At 46.6% G+C, this 15,078-nt stretch overlaps 1 protein-coding gene across 6 annotated transcripts in view; it reads left to right on the top strand.

Annotated features, from left to right (window-relative positions):
- Positions 1-14,862, top strand: part of TTC8 (tetratricopeptide repeat domain 8) — a 25,931-nt gene extending 11,069 nt beyond the window's left edge. For 5 of the 6 annotated variants that reach the window (XM_018571063.1, XM_018571064.1, XM_018571061.1 and 2 more), the window contains 12 exons: positions 2,224-2,287; positions 2,959-3,118; positions 4,059-4,148; positions 4,505-4,549; positions 5,649-5,734; positions 7,138-7,225; positions 8,829-8,939; positions 10,701-10,840; positions 10,973-11,147; positions 13,332-13,454; positions 14,268-14,351; positions 14,682-14,862. In XM_018571063.1, coding sequence (XP_018426565.1) covers positions 2,224-2,287; positions 2,959-3,118; positions 4,059-4,148; positions 4,505-4,549; positions 5,649-5,734; positions 7,138-7,225; positions 8,829-8,939; positions 10,701-10,840; positions 10,973-11,147; positions 13,332-13,454; positions 14,268-14,351; positions 14,682-14,798 — 1,283 coding nt within the window. In that variant the 3' untranslated portion in view covers positions 14,799-14,862. The remainder of the gene's footprint in view (positions 1-2,223; positions 2,288-2,958; positions 3,119-4,058; positions 4,149-4,504; positions 4,550-5,648; positions 5,735-7,137; positions 7,226-8,828; positions 8,940-10,700; positions 10,841-10,972; positions 11,148-13,331; positions 13,455-14,267; positions 14,352-14,681) is intronic. The other variant, XM_018571065.1, reaches the window with a different exon arrangement.
- Positions 14,863-15,078: the final 216 nt, after the last annotated feature.

The raw sequence follows: 15,078 nt of genomic DNA on the forward strand, positions 1-15,078 counted from the left end.
CCCTCTGCAGACTTGGGATGCTATGGGCTGTGTCCCGCTCAGCTGCTGGCAACATCACTAGTTGCCAGGAGCTGGGTCAAACACCAGCCCCGGAGCGTCCCAGGTTGCTAAGAGCTGGGCGAGGAGATGTGTATGGCTTTTACACATCTCCCCACCCGGCTCTTGGCAGCCTGGGACGCTCTGGCCGGAAAAGGGGACGACATTGTGCAGCAGAGCGCCCACTATACAACAAATATGCCACCCTGCCTATCCGCCCCACACGTGACCCAAAGAGTTGCCGCCTGAGGCACATGCCTCATGCGGCTTCATTAAAGGGATGGCCCTGACGAATGTACTCTCAGTATGGATTCATACACGCAGATGTTATTGTTTTACACTCCGCTCTACAGCTGTGCGAGTGCAATGAGTTCTCAATCTCTATTAGAAATATGGCAGCTGCCTTTGTTTTTTAAGAAGTGCATGTTCCAGGGCTGTCATCCTGATCCTGACTTCACATACTTTTAGTGACTACCGTGTTTCCCCCAAAATAAGACACTGTCTTATTATTTTTTTTGCCCCCATAAAACCCTACTAGGTCTTATTTTCAGGGGATCTTTTTTTTTTTTTTTTAATGTGCAACAAAATGTACAACAATCCAAAGTTATCTGGTATCACTCTGCCTGTCACAGTAACTGGCGCTATAGAGGAAGTATCTGCTAATGCGGCTCTGCTCCCTCCGCCCCCGCAGCATGCTTTCTACAGCGCCCTCTTCCTTTGCCATCAGGGACAGTGGTACCAGCGGTGCAACAGTGCGGACATCAGACAGTGGACAGTGCTGTAAAGTACGGTACCATTACATTAAGCAGTGCCTTCAGGGGGACAGCAGTTGGTGAAGTATGGTACCTTAGGGCTCCCTGTCACTGCGCTGGCCGGAGGGAGTCCCCTGTCATCCCCTTAATACAGTATGTCCTTGCAGGCTGATACCATCTCTCCTGCTCTTCCATTTCTCCCTCACATGCTACCACCAAACTAGGTCTTACTTTCGGGGTAGGTCTTATTTTCAGGGAAACAGGGTATATATTGTACATCACATTGACAATACAGCTGCAAAATGCGGCGTTTCACATATGCTGTGCAGGGGTGCGCACGGGCAAAATTTGAGGGGCACATTTCTTTTTTAATGAAGTGACAGGAAATGGTTCTGGGTTAGACTGTGAATGGAATTTATCAACACTGGAGCGGATAAAATCCGGAGCAGCTGTGCACGGCAACCAATCAGCTTCTCTCTTTCATTTTCAAATCTTAACTGAACAAAATGAAGAGAGAAGCTGATTGGTTGCCATGCGCAGCTGCTGCAGATTTTGTCTGCTCCAGTGTTGATAAATTTCCCCTCAGTATTTCTTAGGACTGGATGACTGACGTAATATCACAGCCACAGCCAATGGGCTTTACTGAGGCTGGGTTCACACCTAGGCGTTTTTCTGCGCTTTCGTACTCACGGAAAAACGCTCAAACAGGGAAATGCCATTATTTTCAATGTGCATGGTTCCCATCTGGGCGGTTTTCCGCGAGTACGAACGTGCGGGAAACCGCCCTACGCCCACAGAAGTACATGTACTTCTTTGGGGCGTTTTGGTCGGGCGTTTCCATTGGGATACATCCAAGTATCCCTCGGAAACGCGTGTTTTTTTTAACCGGGAATCACGCTAAAAAAATGCGTGAAATGTGCATATTCAATCCGCCTAGGTGTGAACCTAGCCTAATGGTGGTGCCAAGTTATTTGCCACCTGTCCAGTAACAGTAACTGATGTGCTGCCAACAGCCCCTTGCTGCACCCAATCATTAAACCACTGCATGCCCTCCAGCAACTCAATTTGTAAGTCCTATTGGAACACACAGCCCCTGAGTAGCCATGCACCCTGGTTATGTGAGGCCAATGCGTGCCGCTGCTTCCCCCTCACCACCAGACCATAGCGAGGGGAAAACTGAGGATGGAGCAGTCTTGTGACTGCAACTTTATATGCAAATAAAATGTATTTGTTGATAACTGAAAAAAAAACAAAAGTAAGGTGAGGTAGAGCTCGGGAGTTGTGGACAACAAGATGAATGTGCTGCGGTGTGCACACGTTTACCCGGAGCACCCATTATATTGTTATGTGTATATATAATTCAGAAGCGGCTCAATGCTCATATCTCTTCAGTGAACAGATTTACACAGAGCACATGAAAATGAATTATTTACAGGGCCTGGGACCAGCATCAGACAAGCAACGGCAAAGAAAATCGAGGGGCCGAGTCCAGCGGTCAGGTAAGAACTTTTCCTGTTACCCACAATGCTTTGCAAGGCTCATATGAGCATTAATGTAGCACTTCGGCTTCTTCCGGGAACTCTTTTAATAGTTCCGTTCCTGGATGGATCTTTTGGAAGTGACAGATGCAACTTTTGCAAACTTAACAACGTTATGGCCCCGGATGCCAGGACACTGTTAACCCTGTCCATGGTCCTCATTTGGCCCACCAACTTTCCAGGTGGGTGTGCCCAAATCATGCCCATTTTATAGGCTCGTCCCAATCAGACCCTGCCTTAAAATATGTGGGGACCCTCCAACAAACCCACTTTATAGGCTGGTCCCACTCAGATCCTGCCTCAAAATATGTGGGGACCGTCTAACACACCCGCTTTACAAGCTGGTCCAACACAGACCCTGCCTCTAAATATTTAATCACCCATCACCCTCTTTATGGGTTGGCCCTACCCAGGCCCCACCTCAGGGACTGCCCACTCTCAGCCCAATTCCCCGCAGTTAGTATCTTTGAGTTACCGTGAATGTACAGTAACTCCAATGAGGTTGATGCTGTGATCCCAGAACATGGCACAGGACACCGCATTGGTGAGGTGCGGGACTGTCCTGGCAAATAATGGGACAGTTGGTATCTAGGTGATTTTATCTTATCAATGTTGGTGGACTTTGTGTTTAGACCCGTCACCCAATCTGGCAGGCCGTTGACAGGCTTTGTGCGGCCCAGTACACAGTCCGGTCGTCCTGGCACTATGGAACAAGCGATCAGGACCCCCCGAACGGCAAATACTGCTCGACCGATCACCAGTGCTTCTGGAAGACACGTCCGCCTTGGAACGGTAAGAAACCTTTTTGCTTAGAGTTAATGTTAGAATATTGCTAATCATTCAGATATGTTATCATAAATATTACAAATTGTGAAGAATAATAATACCTCTATCTAAATCCTAATGCTCCTCTCATGCTCACCATGCTGCCTATATCCCCAACTTCAGATTTCTGATCAGCAGGCAACATGGCCCTGTAGTTGAGGCTTAGGCCAGTCCAGATGGCGCTCCTGTACTCCTAGTCACCAGGCTGTGCAATACTGAGAACATGCAGCCTTCTTCCCATAGGCCGGAATAGTGAAGTCATCTCCCTCCTGAGGCCCCTTTTGTCAAACCTACGAATATTTACATTAAAGGAGAACTATGGGGTCAGTGTTTTTCCCCATAGTTCTCTTTAGGGTCACGGGAGGACATAAACTAGCATTCTCCCGTGACCCAAAGCTCAGTATACCGTGAGCTACAGCTCACGGTATACTGAGACCGCCGCAGCCGGGACGGATCCCGACAATACTGTCTGGATCCACTCAGCTGCGTGAGTGACAGCTGGATCTGCCTATCTAGAGGCAGAGCCAGCTGTACCCACCCCCTCCCCCGTCCATTCCGCCAGTCAGCACTGGAGGATTGGAGCGGGGAGGGGGCGAATCCCTGCGGGGAGCTGTGACTGACGGTCATGGCTCTCTGCAGGGAGACGATCGAGTAGTGAGCGAGCGACAGTATGTGTTCCCTCAATTCCCAATCTATTGAGCCGACGTGTGACAGTTTTTAATTGTCCCACGTCGGCTTGATTTTCACTCTCCTCAGTTCTCCTTTCAGATAAAATGTAAATAAGATGAAGGGAATCAAAAATATAATTAAAACATGCAATTCCTTATTTCCTCTCAGTGTTCTGGAGACACTGAGATTGTCCAATGCCTTTATGTTGTCATCATTCTGTGTTTTCTTTCTTTATTAGGCCTCAATGCTGACCAATCCGGATGGACCATTTATTAACCTGTCCAGATTAAACTTGTCTAAATATGCGCAGAATCCCGGCTTGGCAAAGGTTAGTCTACACTAAAGCTATTATAAAATATATCATTATTATAAATTGTTCTTTCTGCAGTCAGTCGTCTTAAGGCCGGCGTATAACTGAGATCCCAAGAGGAGGTAGTACAGCAGCTGGAGAGCCGCACATGACCCAAAGCTGGCGCTTATTATTATTATTCAGGATTTATATATATTTCCAATTATTGTAATCATTGTAATTGTAGACATTGTAATGTCTTCCCTTTTACAATATAGGGAAGACATTACATTGACAATACAATTCCACAGACAGGATGGTTACGAGGGCCCTGCCCATGAGAGCTCTTACAATCTAAATGACTTAAAAGTGTTTTGTTTTTTTCTTTTTTGCAGACGCTGTTTGACTACATCTTCCACCATGAAAATGATGTGAAAAATGTAAGGATTCTATTCTCAATAAATAACTTTCTTTTGAATATATCTCAATGTTAAATGATTGTTTGTTTTTTGGTTGAATTAGGCAGAATCAGACTTGCGTAAAATAGCTACTGGTATATAAGACACGATTTATAAATAAAGAACTGATACATGAATCGCAATCAATACATTATTGCTACCAACAGTAGTTTTTATGTATCAATTGTTTTTTAGGTAAGTCTAATGAAAAACTACACATTTTATAGATTTAAAGGAAAACTATGAGGTGTGATTTCCACTCATCCTCATAGTTTCATTTTCACAGGTCGGCTCGAACTATCACAGGTCGGCTCTATAGATTGGGAAGTGAGTGAATGCATACCGTCGCTCGCTCACTTCTCGATCATCTCCCTGCAGAGAGCAGTGACTGTCACTCACCACTCTCCGCAGGGGTTCAACCCATCCCCCCCCCGCTCTGACCCTCCCAAGCTGACTGCAGTGACGGGGGAGGAGGCGGGCACAGCTGGATCTGCTTCTAGATAAGCAAAGCCAGCTGTCAATCAGCCAGCTGGGTGGATCTTGACAGTATTGTTGGTATCCATCCCCAGCCGCGGCACTCTTAGTATATAGCGGGCAATAGCTCGCTGTATACTGAGGTTTGGGTCACAGGAGGAGGTTAGTATATGCCCTCCTGTGACCCTAAAGAGAACTATGGGATAAAAAGGTTACCCCCATGATTCTCTTTTAAATACTACATTATTATGTGTTCTTAGCCCTGATGAAGGGGGTGTTTGTGTCCCCCTGAAATGCGATTGCTTCTTCATTGGATCTTCTATCTGGAATAAAATTGTATATGGACCATCAAACTGTGTGGCGCTTCTATCTGAGATGTATTGACTTACATGTACTGATCAGTTTGAAGAATTTATTCCTTTTTATATTTCGATTAACATCCGGCATTTATTCTTTTATTGACAAAGTATGGGAACTCTTTATAGACCTAACAACATGCATATTATGTCTAATGTTTACCTTTTGTATATCTTTTATAATACCTAAAACAGCCGTGCCTTGTAATTATAGTTCTACAGTAAAGAATTAATCTCTTTCTGTCTCCTAGGCTCTGGAGTTGGCTGCTCAGGCCACTGAACACGCTCAGTACAAGGACTGGTGGTGGAAGGTTCAGCTGGGAAAGTGTTATTACAGGTAAGATCTCTGAGTATTGAAGTGTCTGAGGTGAGAATTGTACTCGTCTCATTTACGATTCAATGAGGATTTTTATTCGGATTCAGAATAATATTTGGGGTGTTTTGGACAAAATTTTCATATGATGTTCTCTGACCAATTCCTGCCAAAGGCATACAGAGGTCACAGAGTGGGGACACATGTCATAGCAAGAAATTCCTCATTGATGGGGGTGTCAATGTCCCCTCCACAGTTGCAAATAATAATAATTAGGACTGGTAATGATTAAACTTTTCCTGTTCGATTAACCCAAATTTTTTTTAATCGATTAATTTCGATTAATTATAACGCACATACAGATCCAACTACATTGGCCTATACACACACAGCACAGCAATGAAGTAATAAAATGAACTAGGATCACACTAATCCAGCACGTTATTAATCTCACGTGCCCCACTCAATATGGCCGCCGCTTGAGTGGGGCAACTCAGAATAATAACGTGCTGGATTAGTGTGATCCTAGTTCATTTTATCACTTCATTGCTGTGCTGTATGTGTATAGGCCGATGCCTTGGCTGGCGCTTGTGCAGAAAGTTTCTTTGGGCAAACTCACCGGCCCAAGTGGCTCCGTCGGCTAACGAAGGGGGGAGGAGTCTGGTGACGTCACGGACATCGACGTCACCGGACTCCTTCCCTTCGTTAGCCATCACGGGCATCGACGTCATCAGACTCCTCCCCCCCCTTCCCTTCGTTAGCCGACGGAGGCACTTGGGGAAGGGGGAAGGGGTCCGGTGACGTCGATGTCCGTGACGTCACCTGATCGCCGACGGGACTCCCCGAAGCCGGCAGAGAGGTGAGTGTTTTCATTAGCGATCAAAATAATTTTAATCGATCAAAAAGTTTAACGATTAATCGAGAAATTAATCTTTAATTTCCACTGCCCTAATACATTTTAAATAGCTCTGACATATTCCCCAGTGTTGTACTGAGAACACTAAGCAAGTCACATCAGTCTCTACACCAGATGAGTTTTACTCTAATGCCCCCAAGGCAGCTATGCATTATTATATATTGATATAGCACTGACATATTCCACAGTGCTGTACTCAGAACACTGAACCATTCACATCAGTCTCTGCACCAGAGTAGCTTACACTCTAATGTCCCCCCACAGTCACACACTATTATTATACATGTATATAGCTCTGACATATACCGCAGTGATGTACTCAGAACACTGAGCCAGTCACATCAGTCTCTGCACCGGAGGGGCTTACAATCTAATGTCCCCTCCACAGTAACACACCGTTATTACCCACTCCATGCAGAATGTGTCCTAGTTGGGTCTGAATGCAGGACCCCAGCGCTGTAGTGTCACAGTGCTAAGGAGATCGGTATTACACTCTGCAATTCTCACACAGGCTGGGGCTGTTCCGTGAAGCAGAGAATCAATTTAAATCGGCTCTCATACATCAGGATATGGTGGACACACTTCTGTACCTGGGAAAGGTAAGTGTTTGCATATCACCAGCTTATTATAGAACTTGACACATCAGATTCATCAACCAATGAGGTCAGGATCAGATTGATATGAGGACTGGGGGGGCTTGGCCTTCATGCTGTTGATGGCAAAAAATCTATGTGGTGCATCCTGCTTGTAATGGAGTACTTGCATGTGTTTTTATATTTCTCTTTTTAGTTTAATGTATGCATATCTGTACCACAAGTTGGCTTATTAGCCATTAGGTAGGAAATTAACTTGCAGATTTGAGGATTCCAGTACACTTCTCAGGGGGCAGCCGGAGAAAACAAAAACTGAATATTTGCATGACTTGGAGACACTGTCAACTTCTCCATGCAGAGCAAAGCGACCGTGTCCCTATAAGCAGCATCCCCTGACCTCCAGATACTTCCCTTACAGCGCTCCCTCTCAGCTCGTTGCTCCTCCACAGCCAGCACTACTGAAATCTGCGGTGTAACAGTGCGCAGGCCTCGCAATTGGCTTGGTTTTTCGGTTGGCTACATTACCTCGCAGGGTCCTTCCTTCCATGAGCGCTTCTGGGAGAAGACTACAAGCAGGCAGGAGGACCCTGCCTGTGCCAACATGCACAGGAAACCTCAGAGGGTTAGACACAGTAGACATGTCTCTGCTTCAGTGATTGAAAGCGGCTCGCATGGGGCAAGCAAGTGCGATGGTGCTGGTGAATTATGGGACATGTAATCACAAGGATGGGATCAAGTGACTTTGGATGACAGTACGAGTGTGCACTCCCTGACTAGAAGTTCAGGGAAGTGATGCAGAGGTAGCCAGAGGCTAAATAAAAAGGCTTTAGTACTACTTAAACTATTTTGTCAAACTCACTGAGGGGAATTTATCAAAACTGGAGCAGACGAAATCTGGCGCAGCTGTGCACGGCAACCAATCAGCTTCTCTCGTTCATTTTCAAACCTTAAAGGAGAACTATGAGGGGGGGGGTGCTTTTCACTCACCTCATAGTTCTAGCCGACCTGTGACAATGAGACTGTCACAGGTCGGCTCAGTAGATCGGGAAGTGAGCGAACACATACCAGCGTTCGCTCACCTCTCCATCCTGTCACGGCTCTCTGCCGTGACAGGGGAGGGGCTGGATTTCCCCCTCCCCGCTCCGATCCGCCAGCGCTGACTGGCGGAACGGACGGAAGAGGGGGCGGGTACAGCTGGCTCTGCCTCTAGATAGGCAGAACCAGCTGTCACTCACGCAGCTGGGCGGATCTCGACATTCAGGTCGGGATAAGCTCCGGCTGCGGCGTCTCAGTATACCGCGAGCTGTAGCTCGCGGTATACTGAGCTTAGGGTGACGGGATTACGCTAGTTTGTGTGCTCCTGTTACCCTAAGGAGAACTATGGGGAAAAGCAGTGACCCCATAGTTCTCCTTTTTAACTGAACAAACTGAAGAGAGATGCTGATTGGTTGCCATGCACAGCTGCTCCAGATTTTGTCTGCTCCAGTTTTGATGAATTCCCCCCACTGTATCTATTTCAAGCCTGGAAGTTAGTTTAAAACTTCCGTTATCTTTTAAATGGTGAGGTGCACAATTGAGCCCCTTTTAAACCCGTGCTTTCTTGTTTCAGGTGTACATACGGATGGACCAACCTCTGACAGCTCTGTCCCTTTTTAAACAAGGGTTAGACCGCTTTCCAAAGGAGGTGACCCTCTTGTGTGCTGTGGCACGAATCCACGAGGTGGGGGTCACATTACTCTTTATTCTGTATCTGTATTTTATACTTCCTAGGGAGTTCTAGGTCTGCTCCCAGAGTATACCTCAGTACTATGCTGAGTTTAGAAGAGGATTATAGCAGTTATGAATTAAAGCCCCATCAGATCTCTTACATTTCTTCGTAGCTCTGTATGTTATCATTGCATAGTTACATAGTTAGTCAGGTTGATAAAAGACACATGTCTCTCAAGTTCAACCATTTGTACATTATTTTGAGTTTCATACCTAAAGATTAAAGCGTGGTATGTAAAGGTTACATACATAATAACTAAATGGTCAGCTTTTATTTTTCTTCATATTCATTCTTTTTTTTTTTTAAACAAAATTTTATTCTGTTTTCACGGTTATACCCCCAAGGGGCATACCCGTCCCATGTTACATGACATATAATCCACACAGTTTGAGATCACGTAAAGCAACCTTCTCAATTGTACCAGAAATAACAATTGTAACCATTCTAACCTTTTAACATTTCAACATTCCCAAGCTGGTTGCCACCTTGACTGTATTCATTATATGCTATACACTATAAAAGGCGATTACTTCTAGGGATATTACTGTCTATTCCTAATCATAAGCTACTGCACCAATTGCTTAGAGCTGTGTCTGTGACAGCCAGCACCCCCCACATGCCATAGCGACCCAGGCCGGGCCCCATCGCGGCCGCCTGGGTCGCTATGGCGATTGTTACGCCACTGAGTCCGAGTACTTAAAGGGTTGCATGATTGACTCCAATTCTGCGCCCTCATATGTTGCTGCCAGGAATTGTTTCCATCGTTTGAAGAATTTTGCATCGAGTGCATCTACGTTCATTTTAGTTTCCAGTTCCCTTAGAAACAAGATTTTCAGCTCCGCAATGACACTGGAGATTGGCGGTGTGGAAGATGTGTTCCATGCTCTCATTATGCATCTTCCAGCAGCCAATAGACAAATGTGTAGCCAGTCTCTACCCCTGAGGGTGGTGCATTGAGGTTCCACCACTGAGTATTTGGGAACGCTGAATAGGTACAGTAGTGGGTTCAGTTGCGGGGTCCACTTTAGGACTTTTGTGATATATGTGGTAACCCCAGCCCAGAAGGGCACTTCCAGAAACAATGGGGCAGCGAGGGGCGGGAGAGTCCACACTTTGGACATAGTGATAGTAGTTGCTGCGCCGTCGCTCCAGCCGGGCGCAAGTATGCCACGTAGGCCCGAAGCATTATTTTCATATTCATTCTTAATATGATGCTGAGAGTCCATGGCCCCTCATCCTCAGAGTAATGACATTGCCCTAGTTTACACTAAAGAGGTGGGTTGGCGTTGTCACAGCTGGCGGGCCTTCCCTCCCCTCCCTGCCAATCAGAGCAGGACATAACATTCCCAAATGTCCCCGTGTTCCTTCCTCCAAACACAGGACACCCTCTTGGATCCCTCCTCCCCTGTGCAGCGGAGTAAAGACCTTCGTTGGAAGGGAGACCAGATATCGTCTTTAAGATTTCCTTTTATCTTAGTGTAAATGCGCTTCTTCCTGTCACACTGCAGTGCTCTATGCTGACACAGCTGAGTGATAGGTACGCCCCTCATCACAAGTGTCCACACACAGACTTGTAGTGCTGAGGAAGAGACGGGTCATGTCTGTCCATGTCTGTTTGTTTGTAAAGGGGAAATATTTGTGTTGGTGGTAGTTTGCTATATATACATACATTGGCAGAAAGATAGCAATACGTTTTTCATTCTTACCGTCTAGGAAATGAATAACCTGAGCTCATCCTCCGAATACTACAAGGAGGTCCTCAAACAGGACAACACTCATGTGGAAGCCATTGCATGTATTGGAAGCAGCCATTTCTACACAGACCAGCCGGAAATTGCCCTGCGATATTACAGGTCAGCCAATGTATGGGTGCTCAGAAGTGTACTTGTCTGTCTGAGATCTAAGGCATATTCATACCCTTTATAACCATATTGGCATAGCGGCTTGTAATAAGAAGTCATTGACTGTCTCCTGTTGTCCCACAGGCGCCTCCTTCAGATGGGAGTTTACAACTGTCAGCTGTTTAACAACCTGGGCCTGTGCTGCTTCTACGCTCAGCAGTACGACATGATCCTGACGTCATTTGAGAGAGCTCTGTCCCTGACTGAGAATGATGAGGAGGTGGCAGATGTTTGGTACAACTTGGGCCATGTTGCTGTGGTGGGTACCCAGATTTTTTTGTCGAATTATTTTTTATTTTTATTTATTACTCTCACTGCTCTAGCGAACACAGACGACCCTAAAAGGTGTCAATGCTGCAATCTGCTGACTTCGCTGCAGCAGTGAGGAAAGAGCCTTGAAGGTGCACAGATCAGAACTAAATTTTTGACATTTCCATCAAAACAATCAACACTGCATTACTTAGAGGAGAACTATGGGGTCAGGGCTTTTCCCCATAGTTCTCCTAAGGGTAATGGGAGGACACAAACTAGCATCCTCCCGTGATCCAAAGCTCCGGCTATAGGGAGCTACAGCTCGCGGTATACTGAGACCTTCGCAGCCGGGACGGATCCCGACATTACTGTGGAGATCCACCCAGCTGCGTGATTGACAGCTGGCTCTGCCTATCTAGAGGCAGAGCCAGCTGTACCCGCCCCCTCCCCCATTCGTTCCTCCAGTCAGCGCTGGAAGATCGGAGAGGGGAGGGAATCCCTGCATGGAGCTGTGAGTGACAGTCACGGCTCTCTGCAGGGACAGGATCGAGAAGTGAGCGAGCGACGTTATGCGTTAGCTCACTTCCCGATCTATTGAGCCGACCTGTGACAGTTTCATTGTCACAGGTCGGCTAGAACTATGAGGTGAGTGATTTTCACTCGCCTCATAGTTCTCCTTTTAACTTGTCATGCTGCATTATATGTTTGGTTTTAGGCCATAGTTCTACTTTTAAAATGTTCAAGTCCCTGTTCCGTTATATGTAGGGGTATATTTATAAATGATTTGACTAAGGATGCACCAAAACCGTTTTTTCGGTATCCGGACCGATTATTTATTTATTACCAATACCGGAAGTCCCATTAAGAAAGCTGGGCGGCATGTAATGACTCGCTCCCTGGCTTCCCAATTAGCCAGGAAGCCGTCTCCATGCTCCATAAAGAAATGATGTGTTGTAGGGATGCACAGATATCGGATCCTCATTAAAAACAAACGCATTCTTCATGCAAACGTCAATAATCATCAAAGTATTGGGCTTTATGTTTGTTTGTCCCAAAATATAATGGCATATAAAGAATATGTATTATACAAATGAATCCAGCACCACATATACTCTACTCAAAGATTGTTATAATGATCCAACCCTCCGTGTTCTTCCATCTGTTCATGGAATGCAAACACGAAATCAAGATTCATGATATATTATACAGTGCTGACTTTAAAGGAGAACTATGAGGCGGGTGCTTTTCACTCACCTCATAGTTCTAGCCAACCTGTGACAATGAGACTGTCACAGGCTCAGTAGATCGAGAAGTGAGCGAACACATACCGGCGTTCACTCACTTCTCGATCCTGTCACGGCGCGCTGACTGGCGGAACGGACGGGGGAGGGGGCGGGTACAGCTGGCTCTGCCTCTAGATAGGCAGAGCCAGCTGTCACTCACGCAGCTGGGCGGATCCAGACATCGATGTCGGGATCCGCTCCGGCTGCTGCGTCTCAGTATACCGCGAGCTGTAGCTCCCTATATACTGAGCTTAGGGTGATGGGAGGACGCTAGTTTGTGTCCTCCCGTTACCCTAAGGAGAACTATGGGGAAAAACACTGACCCCATGGTTCTCCTTTTAAGTCATTGAAAGGATCCAGCAATATGATAAAATAGTATAGTATAGTATAGAGCAGTGTGGATGAGGGTCTCAATAGATGTATGTTACATTTGGTGGTAGTGTGGGGGGTAGAAATGGCAGGAAGAGGGAAGAGCGTGGAAAAAACAAAAAGATGTTGGGGCCGGAGATTATAGAGAAGGGGTAGCTGCTCATGTCAGGTAGGTTCCATCTTGCTCTGTTCCCGTTATTCCATCAAGCTAAGAAATTGGTGCCAGGAAAACCAGATGTCCCAGAATCCTTTTGTTTTTGGTGTCGGAGGGAGAATAGGGATGAAATTTGATTGCGACATCACCCATCGGCCTTGAGCAGTTGTGTGACGTGACAATATTAGTGTGGGCCCTTTACCGCCGGGACCCCTGTGGAGCCATTGCTTGTTTCAGGGACAAGGCTGTGAATTCGATTTTATCTTGCAGATCCCGGGTAAGGTGTCCTTGCTGAGAGCTGATAGCGGTATTGATTTTCAGATAAGCACCATCCTTGTACTATGGGCTTCTTCTGTTGATCCGACCTGTGTTTCTGTTGTTTTAGGGGATTGGTGACCTTAATTTGGCTTATCAGTGCTTCAAGCTCACTCTGGCCAATAACAACAATCACGCGGAGGCATATAATAACTTGGCCGTCCTGGAGATGCGCAGAAATCGCTTTGAGCAGGTTAGTAGCTTGCGGAGTTTGTAAGGCCGCTCAATACGACGCTTGTCATGTGCTCCGTGTGATTTTCTGTAGCTGCATTACCACTTGCTGTATTTATGTGTTGGGGGCCACTGTATATTGGCACACAGGAAAAGGCAAGTTCCTGAAGCCAGTCTTTGTCAGGGGTAGGCAACCCCAGAGAGGTGGAGATCTACTTTAAAAACATGGAAGAAACCAAAGATCACTGGGAGGGGGAAGCACATTTAAAAGGGACATTGCTAAATTAAAGTGGATGTGGTCAGTGATGATAGGGCAATGGCTGTCAATATGCGCCCCCCCCCCAAGTACTGCTTTTCTTACATTGGTGGTCAGTAATGAGCCCTAGTAGCATCCTCTCCTACATTGGTGGTCAGTGAGCCCCCAGTATATAGCCTTCATTATAGAAAGTACCCCCAGTGTCACCATTATATCTCTCTAATCCTGTGCCCCTAGTGCCACCAATATCTCTTCAGTGTCACCATCATACCCCCCCAGTGCCACCAATATATCTTCCCAGTGCCACCATTCAGTCTTCCTAATGCCACCAATATATCTCCCCCCACTGTCCCTATCATGTACCCCGTCAGAAGTGCTTTCCCCCTCAATTTGCAGCGTGGTGAAGGGAAGCTGCAGCAATTCATAGCTTCCTGTTCTGGCCTGCCGCTCCCCCTGCCAAACCATCTCTCCCATCCGTCCCAGGCACTTCTATATATGACTCGGGTGAACTTTCATAGAATATTTGGAATATTGTACGTGAATTCTGTGCAGTGATACGATGGCTTTATGTCCTTCCAGGCCCGAGCTCTTCTACAAACCTCCGCGGCCCTGGCCCCTCACATGTACGAGCCACATTTCAACTTTGCTTCTGTCTCGGACAACGTGAGTATCCGGATCAGTACCTGCCCTATCTGCTCAGTCAGTGTAAAGCTAATGTGGATGTTGCCCAATGGGGGGAAGGGCAGTTCACAAAGCGCACAATACTAGACCCAATTCTCCATCACACTTGGCATTGTGGGTACAATCCCTTTAAAGGGAACCTGTCATACCACATGGTTCCCGGCTGTGGCTTTAGTTGTGAACAACAAAATGTCCCATTTTGTCCAGAAACCCCGTCGCACCCAGCAGACGCCTCTCTTTCCAGCCTGATGTGTTTGTACCAGTAAACTCCACTTTCATCATCAGATTGCTGTTTACCTCTTTACATTTCAGGTGGGAGACCTCCAGAGCAGTTACGTGGCCGCGCAGAAGTCGGAAGTCGCGTTTCCTGATCACGTGGAGACCCAGCAGCTGATCGAGAAGCTGAGGCAGCATTTCGCCGTGATCTGAGCCATCCGGCGCACACCTCAGGTCATAGGCGCCGAGTAGCAGCGACAGGCAGAGTAGCGGAAAAGAATTACCGTTAAATTATAATTGCTGTTCCGGCGACTGACGGGACACTGATATACCCACAGAAGAGGTGTACAGGAGCGTTAACCCCTTCCTCTCTGGCTTCAAAGTTCCACAGCCTGCTACAGGGAATGCATGACGTAGGCTGAATCCTGGCATTTTCTTACTGCTGCTGCGTCGTAGCTCCGGGGCAGTGAAACCAAAGCAATATACAGGTGAA

Source organism: Nanorana parkeri, unplaced genomic scaffold, assembly GCF_000935625.1.
Source record: "Nanorana parkeri isolate BGI_ZX_2015 unplaced genomic scaffold, ASM93562v1 scaffold1664, whole genome shotgun sequence".
Taxonomy (NCBI): domain Eukaryota; kingdom Metazoa; phylum Chordata; class Amphibia; order Anura; family Dicroglossidae; genus Nanorana; species Nanorana parkeri.